General features: G+C 40.6%; 1 protein-coding gene across 2 annotated transcripts; it reads right to left on the bottom strand.

Annotated features, from left to right (window-relative positions):
* Positions 1 to 474: 474 nt before the first annotated feature.
* Positions 475 to 11,719, bottom strand: mia2 (MIA SH3 domain ER export factor 2). Of its 2 annotated transcripts, XM_069662436.1 has the most exons (23): positions 11,513 to 11,719; positions 10,474 to 10,605; positions 10,291 to 10,312; positions 10,067 to 10,155; positions 9,415 to 9,486; positions 8,581 to 8,691; positions 8,384 to 8,455; positions 8,148 to 8,252; positions 7,841 to 7,963; positions 7,482 to 7,670; positions 7,204 to 7,294; positions 6,947 to 7,014; positions 6,788 to 6,858; positions 6,597 to 6,698; positions 6,399 to 6,495; positions 6,043 to 6,110; positions 5,559 to 5,644; positions 5,324 to 5,437; positions 4,535 to 4,684; positions 3,546 to 3,701; positions 2,125 to 2,177; positions 1,828 to 2,005; positions 475 to 1,735 (listed from the first exon to the last, which is right to left on the bottom strand). In XM_069662436.1, the coding sequence occupies exons 1-23, from the start codon at positions 11,612 to 11,614 to the stop codon at positions 1,506 to 1,508; spliced, it is 2,481 nt and encodes an 826-aa protein (XP_069518537.1). In that variant the 5' UTR covers positions 11,615 to 11,719; the 3' UTR covers positions 475 to 1,505. The 2 variants fall into 2 exon arrangements, with proteins under 2 accessions (XP_069518537.1, XP_069518538.1); XM_069662437.1 differs by lacking the exon at positions 4,535 to 4,684.
* Positions 11,720 to 19,387: the final 7,668 nt, after the last annotated feature.

The following is a 19,387-nucleotide window of genomic DNA, read 5'->3' as shown; positions in this document are numbered from 1 at the left end:
ATAATAACTTGGGTTAGCAGTCAGTTGTACAACAGCTTGTTCTTCCTGTTTCCAATACAAAGGAAGACAACACCTAACGACACCTCCCCTAGAGACAACACAAGTGGCTGTTACAAGCTACTCTTTTGAAGCCGGCGCCAAGTGTAAGTCCTTCAAACAAGATCAAAAACACAGCTGGCTCTTTGTTCTAGGTTTAAAATAATAACATTGATGATGATGATTGCAAAATCCTGAAGTCCACAGGAAAGTTAGTGAAATTGACTTCTGATTCTCCATATGGTGAAATTTGGAGGAATTCTAAATGACATTAGTGAAGTGAGAGTATTTATATGTGCAATTTGTTTACATGACTTGAGTTTTTAATTTGAAATGTAGGCAAATTATAGAAATATATTTCCACTCTCTATACGTCTTTGATTTATGTCCATATTAATAATACACTAGTAAATAATGGAGACAGTGACAATTTGACAGTCTTTATTCATCTATTAATAATCACTTTTTACAAAATTCACATGGGTGTCATCTGGGAGCCTCTCTTCCAGTCAGTCCATGAAATTCACCACTCTGTGACTGCCAGGATGAGTCACAGCTTACTTCCACAGAGTAAAAACAGCAGCTATGAGCCACTTTTTTCAAGCCTCAGCCATATGCAAGTAATTGAAACATGATCAAAAGCATTGTTTACTTCCTGCTCTTTAAAAGAAGAGCTTTGCTTTGAAGGCAAAGTCCTGCAAATCCAACGAGTCACTGATTCAGTTCTGAAGTGTGTATTTAAGTTAAACTGTCTTATTAGTGTAGTTCAGAATCCAGGTCAAAAACAAGCTTAATGGATACATTTTTAAAATTAGGGTGGCAAGAGTTTTGGGATAACAAAATATATTGTTTTAGGCCTAAAAGTTGCATTTCCTCCCTGATAGCCTGTATTCATAAAGATTTCTCTTTCTGTGTCATCAGGATATAATGTGTAACACTCCATTCTCTGCCACATACCACACATACAGCATTTCTGCATGCACATATTTTATCCTAAGTGCCATGAAAAAAGACTTTTGTGGCATTGTCCAGCAAACAGGCAACTGTTTCTGATTCACGTGGCTACCTTCCCACACACAAACGTGCAGGTTAAACTGCTGCGTTTCTGTTCCTGCCTAAACTGCTGCCACTGTGACTCCACAAAAACAATAACTACTTTACTGGAAATGTGCTTAGATTGTGATAGGGCAGAGTGAGAGTAACAGAGAGAAAGAAGTCAAGCGTCAGGGCAGAAGAGAGAGAGGATAGAGGAGAAAGACCAAGCAGAAGCCGAAGACAGCATCAAAGTAGGCGTATGTAGGCTGAATGTTGTTTCCCTACACTTAATTAAAGACATACCCCTGGTTAACAAGTAGATGTTTAAGGAAATATTAGAATGGAAAACACCAACTTGCCCAACCATCCATCTAACAACGGTAAGTTTTATCCAGAAATGCTTCATTTCACAGCTCAAGGAAACCTGGTCAGGCTCAAATGGCATCTTCAGGCGAGGGCGTGTGCTCCTCTGGCGACTGGCTGTGTGGCGGGGAGGGAAGGGACTGCCGTGGAGGGAGAGGACCCATTGAAGAAGGTGGGAAGCCCTCGGGAAGAGGGGGACGCATATGGGGAGCATGGTGAGGATGAGGAGCATGAGGAAGAGGAGGTACACCAGGAGGGAAGCGAGGAGGAAACATCATCCCTGGAGGTGGAGCAGCCCACACTGGAAGAAAGAAGAGATGGAAATAGAGTCATAGGTGGCACTTACAAATAATACTGTAGTTAAAAGCTGTCAAGATAGCTGTGACTACTCACTAGGTCTCATGGGAGGGCCCCCTGGTCCCCTGGGAGGGTAGAAATCAGGAGGTGGTGGTCCATATAGGGCTCTGCGTGGAAAGGGACCATCCATGGGGCCCATAGGGGGTCCAGGATGGGGTGGGCCCCCCATCCTTGGATCAGTTTCAGGGGGAGTTCTTCGATCACCAGGACCAGACTTGTAAATCAAACACAGTAAATGCTTAAATGTTACTGAGGTAAGACCTCGGATCCAAACACACACATATGCCATTCACAAAAAATGTTTCAAAACACACACACAAATATGTCTCTTACCTCTCTGTTTTCCTGTTCACCAGGCCCAAAGCTGTTTTCTCTGAATGAGCCATCTGCAACGATTAATGGATGAAGAAATGAACAAACATGACATAGATACTTAAGTTCTATTTTTTGTCTTGCAATTCAACATGTAAGTACATAATCACACAACATCTAAGAACATGTTCACACAGTTTCAGTTCAAAAGAGTAAAAAATAACAGTAAGACAGGGCTGCACAATTAATCAAATATTAATCCTGATCATTATTTTGGCTTCCCATGATTAAAAAAACATGATTGATGGTGATATTGACATTTAAAATGTATGTTCCCCCCTGTAGAAAACTGTGCTGCATATCAAATCCACACAAAACCCTAACTAACAGCCACTCCCCCAGGGCTTCACATTTGGTGGAGCTGGCATGTCATGTCATTAGCGCCTAGCTAATCTCTATAGATTCTACATAGAAATGTAGAATCTGTAGGCAGGGCCGTGGATTTCCGGGACGGCAAGTGTTCTGGTTTCTGATTGTACTACGCTTGTAGTAGTAATATTGACCAATCACGTATCAGCAGGTGGCGGCGTATGCAGGAAAACCACAGTCCATGTGGAGAGCAAAAGCAGGCGAAACGTAATCCACCGTAATGACGTCCCGGCTCCCATCGGCATTATCTGATGATGGTTTAGCTTCTTATTATTCTCTATAAACAGACATGCTGACACTAACAATCCGTCCTCGATCTAAAATTCAACTTGAGGTAAATTCCCTGGATGGGGTGTCATGAAAGCCGTTCAGCATTCAGATTTCCAGCCTTACTCGAATACATCAGATCGATCCAACCTCCATTCAACAAACGAGCATTTTAAAAGTAGTTTTCTTCTCCTCTTGAGGACAGACTTGACAAAGCCTCATTCTGACTTTTTGCTAATCTGCATCATGATGTTGAAAATTCGGCATTACGGCTCGTCATAGGTTGTTTGCAGGTAAATCGGATGCAAGAAACCTGTGTCTGCAATGCAAAGCAACACAACTTACTTGTTCAACCACCTGAGAAAACACCACAAAGTGCAGTATAATGAGTGTATGAAGGAGGCCAAGAAGAACTATGTCGCTACTCCCCCTCCTTGTCCAGCATAAAGTCAGACATCCATAACAGTGATGACATACATCGCGACACCCTATCTAGCCAACTCAAGCTTTAAGTTTGATGCAAAATTTGTACATGAGCCGGAATGTAGCACAAAATGGAACAGAAAGTACAATTAAAAAAATGTTCTTCCTAAAATTAATAAATAAACGTGATTAATAATCGTAATCTCAATATAGATCAAAATGATCATAATAATTTTGGCCAAAATCGTGCAGCCCTACAGGAAGATGTAGCAAAGAGCATAAGAAAGCACTGATAAGCAGCTCCACAGATAGCAAAGACTCACCCGCCATGTCAGCAGGTGGGAAAGGTCCAGAGGGAAGACCCCTAGGAGGGAGAGGGCCAGGTGGGAGGGAGCCAGGAGGAGGGAAAAGGCCCAGAGCTCCTGGAGGATGTAGAGGTCTCCTGTACATTGGGCCTCCTGGTTCTGGGAACATATAGCCTATGACACACAGTGAGAGATATAAATAATACACAAAGATATGTGAAGATTAATCAACAGATCACGTGATAAATTATCTGACACAGGCATTTATCACAGAGCTTCATTTCCAGTGTTCAAACTCAACACACATGCATTATCAAAATGCATTTAGCATGCACACACACATTATATGACTTTGACTGTTGACTTGCCATACATTTGTGCAAGTTGTGACCTTAAGGATGGCTGCTACACCTATGCATTGACTGCTATACCTCAAGTTTCAATTTGCAGACACAAAACCACAATGCCTCTAAAACATACATGAAATTATTGACCTGTACAGAATCAAGATGCATATGGTTCCGCACAGACTCAAGTTGAATTTTTGCACATGTATAAATAATGTAGTAATGATGGTAATTAATGATTGATGACACAACAGAAATCCAGCAGTGCCATATACAAATATATCCCCATGCGAGTGACGATATATATGAATAAATGTTTGTTGCTGTAGGCAATGCTGGTATTGCAGGCAGCACACGACTTGTCTCATTAAGGTCACTTTAAGTGGACTAGAAAAAAACTAAAATAAAGACATCAGGTATAAAATGCACAGATGACACAGCAAGTTTTCACTCCAGAGCACTTACCCACTTAGTTTCGGATCAAACAGAGGAAAGACATTTTGTTTAATTATGATCTAAATATGAATCCTCCATATGTTCAGTGCCAGGTGAGGGCTGTTCAGGCTGTGGGAGATCACCAGGAACTTACTGATTACCCTCTATATATATATATATTTCTCTTTGTCTCTCTCTTGCACATTTACACAATCGCACACAAACCTGGAGGTCCATGGGGCCCGGGGGGTCCAGGTGGGGGTCCCCTGCGATCTCTCTCCCACGTAGGGGAGATTGAGCCACTATCTGAATGAGGACCTCCACTCCGCTCCATCTCCCCTGGGCCACCTAGGGGCTCCCCTGCACCACGGGGCACTGTGGAGGAAGTCCAAGAAAAGGACCGCAGGAAAGGAACAGTACAAGGGAAAGAGGGAGGAAAGTGGAAGTAAAAGACGATGTTGAGAGAATGGGAGAGAGAGGTGGAGTGAGGGGGGAGAAGGACACAAAGAGGCAACACATTGGGAAATGCAAAATATCAGACAATTAGACCGAACGATTGTGACTTCAAGAGAGAGAGTCAAAGAGAAAGAGTGAAAGTATAATGTCAATCAGAATAAATGAAAGGATTAAAGACATATTACATTGTGCTCTCTTTTTCCACCAACAGCATGCCAGGATGCACAATGCAACTACCACTATCCGCTTTGGTCATGCAACAGCCAGCTGCTCATCTCAGTCATGCTGCAAGTGCTTATTGTAATAGCTTTGTATGGCTGAATAATACCTGTATCTAAAATCAGATCAAAGTTTTCGTAATACCAACAGCCAAACCAGTAAAAAAGAAAACATTTTTTTTTTAAAGTAATTAAGGGCTTGGCTCGACTTATAATAACTCAACTTGCAACCCCAGTATTTTGGGAGAATGTACTGAAATTATATGAATGAAAATTAGGAAAACTCAATTTATGCTTGTATTGGATATTTCTTTATGTGTGAGTTTCTGTGTGTGTATACCTCTAGGAGACAGTCTAGCAGGTGGTCCATCCATTAACGTGGGGGGAGACAGGAAAGCTCTGGTTTCTGATGCAGGTCGACCCAGAGGAGAAGGGCCGTACGGTGACCTTTCAGCTGGAGGTGTGGGAGAGTTTGGTTAATGCAAAGATGAGGGAGTCTGTGGCTGGCTGTTTCCAGGCTAAGGTCTATTAGTTACATAATATATTGCAGGTTTGGTTCATGTGTGTGAGCTGACCTCTGAAAGGCAGTGGTCTAGCCAGGCTGTCCAAGGCGTAGGGATCTTTGTCCAGGGCGTCTAGTTTAAATTGTGTGTCTGTCAGCCTGTAAACAAACACACCTAAAGTTAACATATGACAAATGGATCTGAACATTTTTATGCAACAGTATAGAAAAAGAAACAAATACAATAAAAAGAAAAAACAGAAAAAAAAACATTTCTATGAACATAGAACATTTCTAGAGTTTACAGAATCACTACCATTATTATTTTTTTTGAACGAGCAATTTATGAGTACAACTTAACCTCGTGCATATTTAAAGGGCAATTCCATTTAATTTTAAACCTATGCCCTATTTTTTTAATACATATTTTATGGTCTAAATAACTAATTGATGAAATTGCCCCAGTAGATCGGCCTGGCCTCAACCTGGCTGAAATGTACAAGATAGGGCCCAAAAACACTGGAATTTCACATGAGGCTTAGTAACTGTATTCTTACTTCTGTCTGAAGAGGCCGTTCTCTCTCCTGATATCTGCAAGCTCTCTCTCTGCAGCTCGGGCTGCAAGCTGGGAAATCAGGGCAAGGTTAGTAACGCAACATGACATAAGCACATAGATTCAGATAAAGTCAAAACCTCTGTGTCGAAAAAGACAGTTAAGATAAATAATTTGAATACAGCTCTCACAACGTTATACATATATAGAGACTGTCACAGAACCAAATATGTATCCCAGAACAGGTGATAGATGTGTAGGCCAAACCAACAGAGAGTATTTTCTTTAAAAAATGATTTCAATAATTATTAGTTTTTAATATATTTTGTGTTGTGTAATAGGACTTAGATTTTCACTAACCCAGTTATTGTGTGCCTTCTTCTCATGTGCTGATATTTGCGTCTGGTAGGACTGTTTGGATTTTTCCAGCTCTTCCTCCATCTCCTCTGCTCGTTGTCTGTTGAAAAAGTGATGTACAGGTGAGGCTGTGTTTTTTGTGCATGAAAGGCTCCCTAATGTTACAAATGTGTTTAATAATACTTTTGAGGAAGTAGCTACCTATAGTTGTTGAGTTCTTCCATGGCCAAAGCAATGTTTTTGTCTGCTTTGTTTAACCTCTCCTCCTTCTGCATGCGTTCCTTCTCCTCCACTGTCAGCAGCCTGCAAACACACATTAATCAACATCCTGGACAACAACTATAGCTTCGATTAGCATGGGTACTTCTCTGTACATTTATCTGTGTCCATACCTGTGTAGCTTGAGCTCATTCTCCTGGTACATCTCTGTCATAATGTTGAGTTTTTGTTGTAATCTTTGCACCTGAACACATGAATAAGATAATATTTATCTAAAAGCAAATGTATGTATATAACATATATATACAATGTATATAATTGAGGTCAGGTACCTGATCTGAGTACTGCTCAGTGTCTGACTGCAGGGATAATTTCTCATTCTCCATTTCTTTAATGCTCACTGGATGTTAAAGAAGACACAAACACACACAATGGAACACAAACGGAACAAACATCACATCAGTGATATCAGTATATAGTGTTTACACATTAATAATTAATGTATTACCTTCTAAAACTTAATATATATATGACTAAAGTCAGACATCCTAATGATAACCTTGGTAAAATCAGTGTATGGTTGACCCACCTTGCAGGTCTTCTTTAGCCTTGACTTCATCGTTTAGCTTGGCAAATGCTCTGTCCTTGTCTTCATCTACTGATTTGAGGTCTGCATTCAGCTACATGTAAAAACAAAAACAACACATCAGTCCACATTCAGAAATGAGTATAAGAGATGTTTGATCTGAATGGTATTTTGTTCTCCTGACAGCTTCTGAAAATTTCTTAAAACACCGTCCAAGTCTAAAGCATTAGCCTAAATCAAGTGCATGGTCATGTGACAAGCACAGCATTAAGGTCACCTACCTTAGCAGCATAGATAAGTGTCTGGACTTTCTGGAGATGGCCTTGTGTGTCTGTTCTGTCTCCTCTTCCATTTTTCTCTCCTCTCCTTGCTGTCCCATTCGATGTCTCCTTCTCTCCTTCTTCATCAACTCCCTCTTCCTCCAGGTCTGAATCCCAAGCTTTCATCCTCAGCAAACGATCTGTCAACGACTGGGAGAGTGCAAACATTTAAACATCATACCAATTTCTGACGACAAAGAAATGTAGCTGAATCCTCTGTTCATTGTCTTTTCTGTAAAGGTTTTCAAGAAACCCAGTTTCTTTTGGAAAATTCAATGTGTATCGTACATCAAGTAGCTAAAATGTACTGTGATTAATACCAATATACGCTCGTCCTTGTTGGCCACATCCTGCAGCATCCCGCTGTGGGCGACCTCACATCTGCTCATCTCCGCCTCCAACTCACTCACTCTTTCCGCCCATCCCTCCACCTGCTGCCTCAACTGCAGAGAGACAGACACGGGCAGAGAGATGAAATGATGAGGAGGGGTTAAGATGGAGAGGGGGGGACAAAGATGCAAAACATAAGATAAGAATATATATGAGAATGAGAATTATAATTAAATCGTTTTTTGACAATTCTGTAGACAGGGGTTATAAAAGAAAACCAGCCATCTAGCAACTTACCTGTGCATTGCTCTCCTGTTGAAGTGTGTTCTCCTCTCCAGCCGTTTCCAGATTCCTCTGTAGTCTTTCACTGTTCATATTGTACACTTTCAGGGTGGTTTGTGCCTACAGATGAAAACGCAGTGATATTGTCATATGATACACAGACCAACAGAGCAGGAAAATAAGCAGATGAAGAAGAAAGTTGGACAATGTGAAGATACAAAGATGAGATTAAAGGTAAAGGAGGACTGTACCTGCTCTTCCTGGGACTGGAGGTCTTTAGTTTCTTCTTCAGATGTTTTCATACTCTCCTCAAGCACTGCTATCTGAAAGTATACATAGAAAATAATCAATTTTAAACAACAGCTCCTTCTTGAATAATAATTGAACATGTTAAAGTTAACTAGACTTGAACAGTGTCGTATTGTTGATAGTAACAGGGTTTTCTTACCCTTCTTTCTTGCTCTTTTCTGTGCTCTCTCTGCTGGTCTAGTTGATCCTTGAGTTGTTCTAGATCTCTCTCCAGCTCCTTTTTAGAATTTCCCATTTGTCTGGCTTTGACCTAAAGGAGAAAGAGAAAACATAATGTGTTTATGAAACTCCTTAAATGGAGAACAAAAGAGTGAAAGAGGGTGGAGTGAACATAAAGAATCAGATCACAGTCAAATTTTCATGGAACAGTGCCTTTGGTTGATACAGTCATAATAATAATGTAAAAATTACATTGTAAAAAGTGTTGCATGTAGTGATGGAGGGAGGGTGGTAGAGATCAAAATCAGCTAAATGCAGAATGAAAATTTGTCAGGTTGCTAGAAACAAGACTCCAAATGAATGACTATGTTGCTTCATAAGTAATGGGTGTGTAAATAAGTTAGTTAAAATCAAGCTTGTTATATATAATTATAACACAATGACAAATCGAAGCTTAATTCAAAAGGCAACTGGACTTGATTTAAGTTCTTGAAGACGTTTCACCTCTCATCCGAAAGGCTTCTTCAGAACTGACCTGAAGCCTCTCCAAGTCCAGTTGCCATTTTTTCCCTGGCTCCAAGTGGAAAATTATCAGCAATTGCATGTTTAAAATAACGATGACAAAAACTTGGGAAAATGCACACTAATAAAATATCTAAAAAATGTAAAATACTGGGTGAAGTTGTAACTTAGGAGCAACAAATTACTTTTTTTAAACACTATGCAGAAGTCTGTAGTTAAGAAGTCTTGGTTTTGGTTTCCATGTAGACAAGACATTTTTAATCGCTCTTTCATTCATTTGACTCTGCCTTACCTCCAGTTGTTCTGTCTTTTGAGTTTGGGCCAAGACGCCACTGTCTCTCAGTGAAGTCTCCAGGTCATCATACTGCAAATAACACATAATGAAGAATCTGAGTTAATGAAGGCAAATCTCATGAAAGTCATGACAAAAATACATCTCATCAGGATTTTGTTTATAACTTTCTGCAATTATTTTGTTATTTTTATTGTTAATCACACTTTAAACTAAATGCATCTTCTAATTTACTCCATCAAAACATCCACCTAATATCTATACCGCTTATCCTGTTCAGGGTCGTGGTGGGGCTGGAGCCAATTCCAGCTGTCATTGGGCAAGAAGCAGGGTACACCCTGGACTGATCACCAGTCAATCACAGGGCTGACACATAGAGACAGACAACCTTTCATGCTCACACTCACACCTACGGGCAAATTAGAGTCACCCTGTCTTTGGACTGTGGGAGGAAGCGGGAGTACCATCCTGGAGAGAACCCACTTCGTCCAAACGGGGGTTCAAACTAGGAACTTTCTAGCTGTGAGGTGACGGCGCTAGCTACTGCACCGCCGTGCAAAATCTATTAAAAGAATTTGCCGGCAGCATAAAATACCCAACATATGTTGTGTGTATCAAGCAGCAATTAGTCAGAGTTAGCACCAATACAAACCTCTTGTTGACATTTGCTGAGAGTCTCAAGGACTTTACACTTCTCATCCAGCAGCTGTGCAACCTGCTCAGCCATCCGCCGCTCTTTACCTGTATACAGGGAATACAACACTTATAAACACATGCAATTTTTTTTATATATTCCTGCTCGATGGGTGAACAGTGATTATATTTTTTTTAAAGTCATAAATATGTCATATCAAGGAATGTTTAGTGACAACTTACTTCGATACAATCTGCTTTTTACCTGTGAAGAAACAAAAAAATGATGACAAGTTATAATTGAAGGAATAACAGTTGTTAATCTATCAGACTGCCAAAGGAAAAGGGCTGGATAAGTACTATACTATGTAAACAAAAAAAATTTGGGATGATGATGCCTATGTATACATGGGGGTGTGTACTCACAGAGCTATAGCATCTACAGGTAAACAACAGCACTGTCACCAGCCCCACCAGACTGGAGAAGATGACTGGTTCCCATGGCACCCCATACAGGTCTGGCCCGGGTCTGATGTCATCAGGAAGAGCAGATACAACCTGAAATGTGAGGGGAGAGCTGTTATTTCAGCTGTTTAAATAACATGTTTAAAAGGAGATTCAAAGTGTGTTTTTTGTAAGTTTGGGAACATAATTTGGTTCCATATTTAAAGTATGGTTTGTACAGAGCCAAATACACATTGTTGACATTAATATCAGCTTCTTGGTACTGCAAGACTGTAAACCAGTTCTTATCAAAGCTGCAGAAATGTAACGATCTAGTGAGCAGTTAAATATATTGTTACGGTCAGGAATTTAAACATTATAGATGCTTTAATGCGTGCTGGGAGTCGAAGACCCCAAAACAGCTGTTGCTCAAGTAGGTAGGCTTATACTTCCTACTTTTCTAAAAGGAAGCTCAAAAGTTATTTTAACTTATTTTATAACTTACTTTTCTTTAATATGTTGTAATGTTTGTACAGTTGACAACTGAATGGAACTACAAAACAAATATGAGATATACGGTAGTGACAGTAGTTGGCACTGACTATTTAGATTTAACAGTTTATTAGACAGCTGTTAAAGAAACGAAATGGCAAGAGAGTAGATGTGTATTTATCTGATACAAAAAGAAAAGTTTAAAAACACCTGTCATGTTTTAGATTAAAGCCTAGAAGCAGCAGGAAAGCAAAACATCCGATCAGACACACTAATGTTTCTATAAAATTAGCTTGCTAACTATTAGCTAACTGTGAAGGATTACAAACACATCTGAAAAATCAACATAAAATCTCAAATTAGTATTGACAACTGGTTTACAGCACTGACATGACACACAGGTAGAGAAACGTGAGCTTTATCAAAGTGAAACATGTACTCAGCAATAATACAGATTGACAGTCCGCTACATTATGTCAGCGGTGACGGCTAGTTAGGAAATGCTAACGAAACCTGCCACATAACGTACATCCTTCACTTTCTCCACGGCGATGCTGTAGTAAGCCTCTGCTGTCTCCTGAAAGTCGCCCGCTTTGCTGGCCAACTGCTCGCTTGCCGTATGTTCCGCCATTTCCAAATTACTTCATTTGTTTATTATTCAAGCGGTATCTTTCATTTAAACTGACATTAGAGGCAGAAGCCGTAGCCATCAACCGGGCTTGCGGCGATTTCACATCCTATTCCAAACAACGACGCTCAAGAGTGGACGACGTCAACTACACGCAAGGGGGGAGGAGAATGTTTTGTTTTTCTATAAAACCCTCATCAAGATTTTACTTAACTCTTCCTTCATACCAATATAATAATATTAGTAGTGTAATTGATATGAACTATTAATAAATTGATGTAGATTAATTTTAGCACTTAAAGGATCATGCAGCTATTTTTCCACCCCCGCCAGTGTAAATGGTTCCTTCGCAACGTCACCAATTGTAAAATGCCACACTGGCACATCGGAGCACTTTCAAAGTGACACCACACCATTGAAACAGGTGTCTCCAGCATGAATGACGTATTATAATATAATTATTTAAAGCTTAAAACAAACGTGTGCTTTTGGACAAACGCCACCTTTGCCAGGTACGACCACGTATCACATGTTTAGTAATGACCGTTTCTAATAACATGCTGGTCTAAGTAGGACACAGGTGAAGACTTGACTCTGCTTGACTTCTATTCAACTGTGTGAAAACTTACTCACCGAACCTTCCTTATTTTCGTCCATTTGAAACTAGAGAATCACCAGCCCTCTCAAAACAAGATAAACAATCTGCCTTTAGGGCACTTTGATAGCCAGCTGGCTCAACGTATGTAATAGCCTACAGCCACTAGCACCAGAGGAATGTGAGAGATGTTCACTGAGCTAAGATAGTTTGACAGCTGAGAGGCAGCCAAAACTAAACGCAAGAGGAGAGGAGAGTCAAGATCAACATGCCACAAGTTCGTGTCTTAAAGAACCAGACTCTACTGTATGGTGACTGCATGGTGACACTGTTAGAACAGCTGAATGTACTACACAACAGTGCTGTTAATTTTATGAATAAGTAAGATTAATTTATGTTTTTATTTTACCATTATCATGTATGAAAATATGTTTGTTTTAGACTGTTTTATAATAGCATTCTGTTATTTTTGAGAGCATTATTTTATTTGTTTACTGTAGCCTAGTATTTGTGCAATTATGAAACACACTCTCAAACGCACAATAGTTATCTCTGTCAGATGTGTTTGATGCCATTGAGAACAAACCTAGAAGTGATTATTAAAGCTTTATTTGTCTTTCATGATTTAAATCTACTCATAACTCTTACCTGTACAGTCAGCCATATGAGAAGCTCCCTGGCTGCATGGACATGAGTAGTTAAGTCTTCAGTGTCGACATTTTGCTTCAGTTCCCCTGGAATTAGAGTGGCAAACATGTTGTAATTAAAAATTCAAGCTTTTCACTTTGTCATGGTGTCATTGTTAAAATTCAAGCACAGCTTTTATCTTTAATCTGTTAAATGTAAATAATCTTCTGGCCATGTCATAATGTTCCAGGTTGTGAGCTCGTGTGTTGCAGGAATGAGGATGCAGCAGGTTGAGTAGCATTTCTTCTCTTTTTTTATTGCTTGATTTTAATAATCTTTTAACCCCTCTTGATTAAAGGTTACTTAAGTCATCCATACCTTCCAGCGTCTGTGGTGGCTGAACGTGAGAATGGGAAGCATGGGATGCTCTCTCTTCTTCGCATATTTCCTTCTGTCCTCCTTTCTCATGCTCAGTTTCCCTCACTTTTTCTGCACCTCCACTCAGCTGTCCATCTTTCTCTTTATCCACCCCCATCCATTTATCTTTTGGAGTGTTGGTATCCGGACCAAAAGAAGAATCTTCCACCTTACGTGACACCTCTTCAGTGGCCAGTTCCTTATCTTTGCTGTGAGTTGAACATGATTCACCGACACAGCTGCCCTCAGCTGTATTAAACATGGAAACACACGCACTCTGATTGAAATCACTGCAAGTCAAACCCAAACTTAAATCAATATAATAAAATAACTTAAAGCATCACTCATATCAGCCATGATCTTTGTGGCCATGTAGAAGAAAATACCTTGATGGTTTGTGCTACTGGTGTCTGATTTTCCTCTACTGAAAGTGTCTCTCACTCTTGCCAGCAGCATTTCTAGCTTCTGGAGTGCGATGAGCTTTCTGGTCTTTTCCTTGTCCTCCTGTGGTGCATCTTCCAGCCTCACACTTGGAGCCACCAGAGTCTCCCTGTGATAATGCAAAAGTCTCTCTACATCCAACAATATAGATTCGTCAGTATCAGGATTACCAGTCATAGTTTCTGAGCTTCCCAAAATATCATCCAAAAATTGTAGCTTGTGTCGTCCAAACAGGTCAATCAGAATAGCCATCTCATCTGCGCCCATGTAGGTGAGGAGGTTCCGGTAATGTTTGGAGAGAGTTTTTGTTTGGAGGGGGCTTTCTGTGTTTGGAGAACTGGAATGAGGTTGGGGAGTCGGCGTTGGGGTTGGAGAAGGCTGAAGCTGCTGCTGTGACAGAGTGTCTGTGGGAAAATGTTGAATGTGCACCCGGCTTGAATCAGAGGTTGTATCTACTTCTGGTTCAGGAGTCAGAGCCGTGTGTGAATGGGGTGTCTCACCTGTATTAGAATCTAAACTTGGTGTAGATTCTGTGGATTCCTCAGTTTCTGGGGCAGGTGCTTGGCCAAAAAAGCTGAAGGGGTTTGTGAACAGCCCAAAGGCTCTACCACTTTCAGTCTCTACTTTCTTGTCAGTGTGACCATCAGACAGAAGTGAGGAATCAGTTGGATGTGGTGGAATAGTTTGTTCTGCTAACTCAGCCTGCATGTTAAGAGGATCACTTGATGCAACTTTAACTTCCCTTTCTTCATCGTTCTTGACTTCAGTCCCAACTGTATAAAGGTCAGTTGGATTTTGTGTCATGTTCACATTAGTATCCTCATCATTCTTCACAGTTATCTCCCTCTCTTCCCTGTAATTGTGTTGCTCTGGGTCTATCAGATGATCAGTTTTTGTTTGCTCTGTTTTAACGTCAGTTGAAATCCCATCGCTGCTAGTTTTACTGTCTTGTGGCCTAGTTTTATCGCCCTGATAGAGCAATTTTTCATTCTTTTTCTGATCGTCTGCCTTGTCTTCAGCTGTCTGGCCAACTGAAGGTGGATTGGGAGTGATAAGTAGATCATTGTCAGTGTGTTCAATTTCCCCTGTCTGATTAACTCCCACAGCATTAATGTCAGAGATTCCATTAGCATTATTGCTATTGGCATCTTCATTCTTGTCTTTCCTCTCATCAGCCTCAGCATCATCTTTTCTTTTTTCTTCCTCCTCCTGTTGTCCATCTTCATCCCTCTCCATGCCCTCAGATGGTCCAGTCTGACTCATTTCTGTCCTGTCAGCTGGATTTAGCTTTTCTGTTTCTATTGCTACTTCATCTATTGAACTCAATCTCTTTGCATCATGTCGATCTCTCTCTGTAACAAATGCACTTTCGCTCCCCTCTCCTTCTATGTCCCTCATCTCTGCCTCTACATTCTCCTCAGCCTCCTTCTCTTTCAAGTCATCTTTCACCTCTTCCATCTGCTTTGTTTGTTTGCTTTCTTCCTCTTTTTGCTTTTGTTCCATCTCTGGGTGATCAGTCCATCTCTTTTCACTCTGTGTGGATGTTTCAGTGCTACTCTCATCTTGTCCCTGCTTGTCATTGCTTTCTGACTCAATGTTTTTCACCTCTACCTCAGAATGAGATATCTGAACTTGTTCTTCATCACTCTCTTTCTTCTCTAATTCCTGTTCTTCTTCTACCTCCTTAAACTCCTCTGTTTGATCTTCATCTTTTAACTCTTCCTGCTTTTCCTCCTTTAACTCTTCAATCTGCTGCTGCTTTTCTTCAACTTTCTCCTGCTTGTCCTCTCCTTTTATTTCATTCATCTCTTCTTGCTTCTTCTTATTCATCACCTTTATCTCATCCTTATTCTCCTCTTCCTTTAACTTTTCTCCATCCCCCTGCTTTTCCTCTTCCTTTGACTCCCCCAACTCCTCCTGTTTGCCCTCTTCTTTTCCCCCCTCGACCACCTCCAGCATCTTCTCCTCCTTAAACTCCTTTAACTCCACCTTTTTTCCATCTTCCTTTTTCTCTTTCAATTCCTGCTGCGTCTCCTCTTCCTTTAACTCTTTAACTTCATTTTGCTTTTCCTCGACTTCCTGCTCCTTTTCCAGTGCCTTTATCTCTTTCAACTCCTCCTGTTTTTCCTCCTTCTTTAACTCATCTTTCTCCCTCGGTTCCCTCTCTTCCTTTGATTCTTTTCCTTCCTTAGGTTCAGTCTCTGTTTCAGAGCCTATACCTGACACCACACCACTTTCATTCAAGAGTTTCTCAAACTCTGTTGTCTCAGAGTTAGATAGCTGGATGTTGTTTTCACCATCTTTCTCAGTGTCTTCAACACTTTCCATTTGCTCCTGTGCATCATTATTACTTTGGTCGACTTTCTGTTGTTTGTCTGGAGAAGCAGAGTCTAGATCTGTTTTGTTTTTTATATTTATCAAAGTGTCATTTTCAATGGTGATTGGTTCATGACTTTCTTCACTCCTCTCTCTCGCATCACTTGTAACTTGACTTGTTGTCTGAGCCGTGGAAATATCTCTGTGAAGCACATCTGTCTCCTCTTTATTCCCTTTACCTTCATGGTCTTCAGTCCTGCCGTCAATTTTAACAGACACATTGGTGGTATCATTGATGCGATTTTGGATATCAGCCTTTTCCACAACCAAGTTTGAATTTGAATCCACTGACCCCAAGGCAGGACCAGAGATGGTGTCAGATTGTGTCAAGAAATCATTATCAGTTTGACTTGATGTTTTTACTTCCTCTTTCCCTTCGTGTCTGTCATTTTCATCACCCTCGTTACTGATTAAATCTAGCGCCTGAAGATCTCTACCCTCCATTTCTGCAGACCTAAAACCATCTAGTACATTTTTCTGTTTGTGTTCATCATCTAAAACTTTCTTTTCCTCCTCTTCGTCACTGCCTATTTGAGAAGAGCTATCAAGCATTGAAGACATTCCTTCTGCAGCCTTGGCTGCTGCATCTTTAGGTAAGACACTATCTGTGCTACTGTCAGAAGCACTTATATTGTTATTACTGTCACTATTGACTGATACTATGGTGTCAGGCACTGTCCCGATCTCTGATGGAGCAATTTGGTCCTGTGGAGTTTCTCCCACCTTTGATTCATTGCTAGTATCAGTCCTCACTTCCTCTGTCAGTGCAGGTTGTGATTGGCTGGTATCCACACTCTCAGAGCCTGCAGGCTGGTCAAAGGATTCCCCTCCCTCTGTCTCCTTAAAACTACTTCCTGTACTCTCATCACTCTCGTCTTTCCTGTAGCCTAAAATGTTCCCGATTCCCATATCGTACCAAGAACTAGACGCAGGCTGCTCTTCCTCCTCTTTGATTGTCTCCTCTGCCTGTCTTTCTGTTGTCTCTGACTCCTGATTGGCCTGGCCAAATCCCAGACTACTTGACAGTCCATTTCCGAGCCAATCCAATGTCCCCATCTCTTTCTTTTCCTCCTCTTGTAACTGGCTGCCTTCAAGGTCCAGAGACATCCTTCTACTCCTAAATGTCTGTGTTGGTTCTTTTTCTTTCTCATTTTCTCTTTCTTCCTCCTGCCCCTTTTCAGTTTTTTTCTCTCCTCCAAAGCCGAGCCACCCACTCATGGTTGAAGTGAAAGAATCAGAAGCTCCTGCGTCATATTCTCTACTTTTCACATCATCATCTGTTTTTCCTCCTCCTCCCGTTCCCAGCCATCCTGTCATAGAAGAGGTGAAAGATGAAGCTTCGGCCTGTGTCTCTTCTCTCACATCTTTTTTCTCTCTTTCTGCCAAATTTGCAGGTTCCTCCTCTTTAGCCAGACCTAACCATCCTGTCACCCGAGAACCGAGCCAAGGAGAGGAAGTAGACCCACCTTGTTCATTCGGAGCTGCCAGGGCCTCATGTGCTTCCTCCTGAGTCCCACCCACAGCATCACCAGCATCTGTGTTTTCATCTGCCTGTGTGCCAACAGCTTCCTGTACTGAACCCGGAGATTCTGTTGAGATTTCTTCAAATGTTGAAGGATTTTCAGCATTTTTATCATCCAAAAATGGCGTGGTTTGTGTTATTTTTGGCTCCTGGGTTTGGACTCTCTCATCATTCCCATCATCACCACTGTCTAGATAACTGGAGTCGATGGGATAACCAGTCTCATCCATACAGAAGAAATCCGATTTCTGAATAAAGGCAGGGAATGATGACACTTCAGTAATAACCATTTATCTTGTACAGATTCAACAACCACATAATTATTATGAAAAAGTACTATATTTTGTTCCAAGCGTCTTATCTGAAGAGAAACTTGAATGACAGCCAGTTTACCTGTGTTTCCAATACTTTCTCCTTAGTTGCATAAAGCTGCTCCTCTTGCACTGCATCCTTTGGGAAATAACCAAACTGTTTGTCAATCTGAAAGAAAAAGGAAACAGGGCAGCAATCACAGTTTTGTAGAGACACAGCAGCACTGTGGAAGAAAAGAAGGATGCAGTGCAAAACTACTAGGAGTGGAGGAGTGAAAAACAGAGGCAGACAAAGATAATGAAGCACATGCTTGATTTTCAGTGTCATTTATCATTAAAAGGGTCATTTAGTTAATGCAAATTAGTCTTGTGAACTGCAAATATGGGCATGTCAGCCAGGTCAATCCAGGTCAAGGTACTTCAGTAGGTAGTAGTAGAAGAATAAGAGTCAACTCCTTTAACAGGAATAGGAGTTGTTCACCATAGTCACATCAGATGACTGTCATTGTGAGCCTGATTTGTCCATAGCCCACAAAGACATTGTATGAGAACTATTAGAATTCAGTATGATGATTAGAAATCGAATATTTGGCTATAAAAGGTTATCCTTGATGCAATTTGGATTTGGTATTATAAAGATTAATTTGGTTTAAACTATGTACCAAATATCTGCATCTGTTTTAAATTTGAGGTTAAGATTTTTAAAGGTTATTTTTGCCTTTATTCATAGGACAGCTGAAGAGGGACAGGCAATATTGAGAGAAGAGAGTGGGGGGGGACATGCAGCAAGGGGCCAAGGGTGGGAGTAAAACCTGTGGCAGCTGCGTCAAGGACTGTAGCCTATGGGGCACCTGGTATACCAACTTAGCTAAACCAGCGCCCCAAGCAAAGATTTTTATGCAAAAAAGACACACAGTCTGTCTGCAAACATGCTCTGTGTGTTAATTCTCTCCAGAGAATTTCTGTTAATTTCAAATTCTGACATATTTTCTTAGTCAAGGCTTTGGTGTTGTTTTAAATGTAGTCTTCTAATAATAAAGTAGATCATTGATTCAGTCTTTGCTTAAGCCAAAATCCACTTGATGCAGTGGGTGACTTTAGAGCATTAGTAAAATTACCAAAGGTAAAACACCACTGCAAGATCAGTTTTGTGTGGCTCAGTATTTTAAGAAATAATGTTGATATCATTCAGCAACTGAATGTTCTGTCTCTCAACAGCAGTATAACTCCTATAAAGTGGTTAAATAAAGTGACGACTAAATGGAAAGGCACAAAGGGTAGTGATAGTGTTTACTATGTAATTAATCGTTTGGTATAGTACACAACTATGTCATGATTTAAGTAAACTGGAGGTCTCCCAAAGACATTTGTGTTTTAAAGTATAGTGGAACACCAATCAGTACTGAGTACCTAAACTAACTGGATTATAATAAGGACTAATCTGTTTCACCTAAAGCCTGAGAAAGCAACTGTAAATAATAAGTAGA

This window comes from Semicossyphus pulcher, unplaced genomic scaffold, assembly GCF_022749685.1.
Source record: "Semicossyphus pulcher isolate SPU_LCO1_2020_fin unplaced genomic scaffold, fSemPul1.0.p SCAF_14, whole genome shotgun sequence".
In the NCBI taxonomy this organism is placed as follows: Eukaryota; Metazoa; Chordata; class Actinopteri; order Labriformes; family Labridae; genus Semicossyphus; species Semicossyphus pulcher.
This window is presented reverse-complemented; position numbering and strand designations above follow the sequence as displayed.

Coding starts and splice junctions, on each gene's coding strand:
- mia2 (XM_069662436.1), bottom strand. CDS start 11,614: ATGGCGGAACATACGGCAAGCGAGCAGTTGGCCAGCAAAGCGGGCGAC. Junction 5,438..5,558: donor TAGACCACTGCCTTTCAGAG/GTCAGCTCACAC, acceptor CCACACCTCCAG/CTGAAAGGTCACCGTACGGC. Junction 3,702..4,534: donor CGGGCCCCATGGACCTCCAG/GTTTGTGTGCGA, acceptor TGTGTGTCATAG/GCTATATGTTCCCAGAACCA.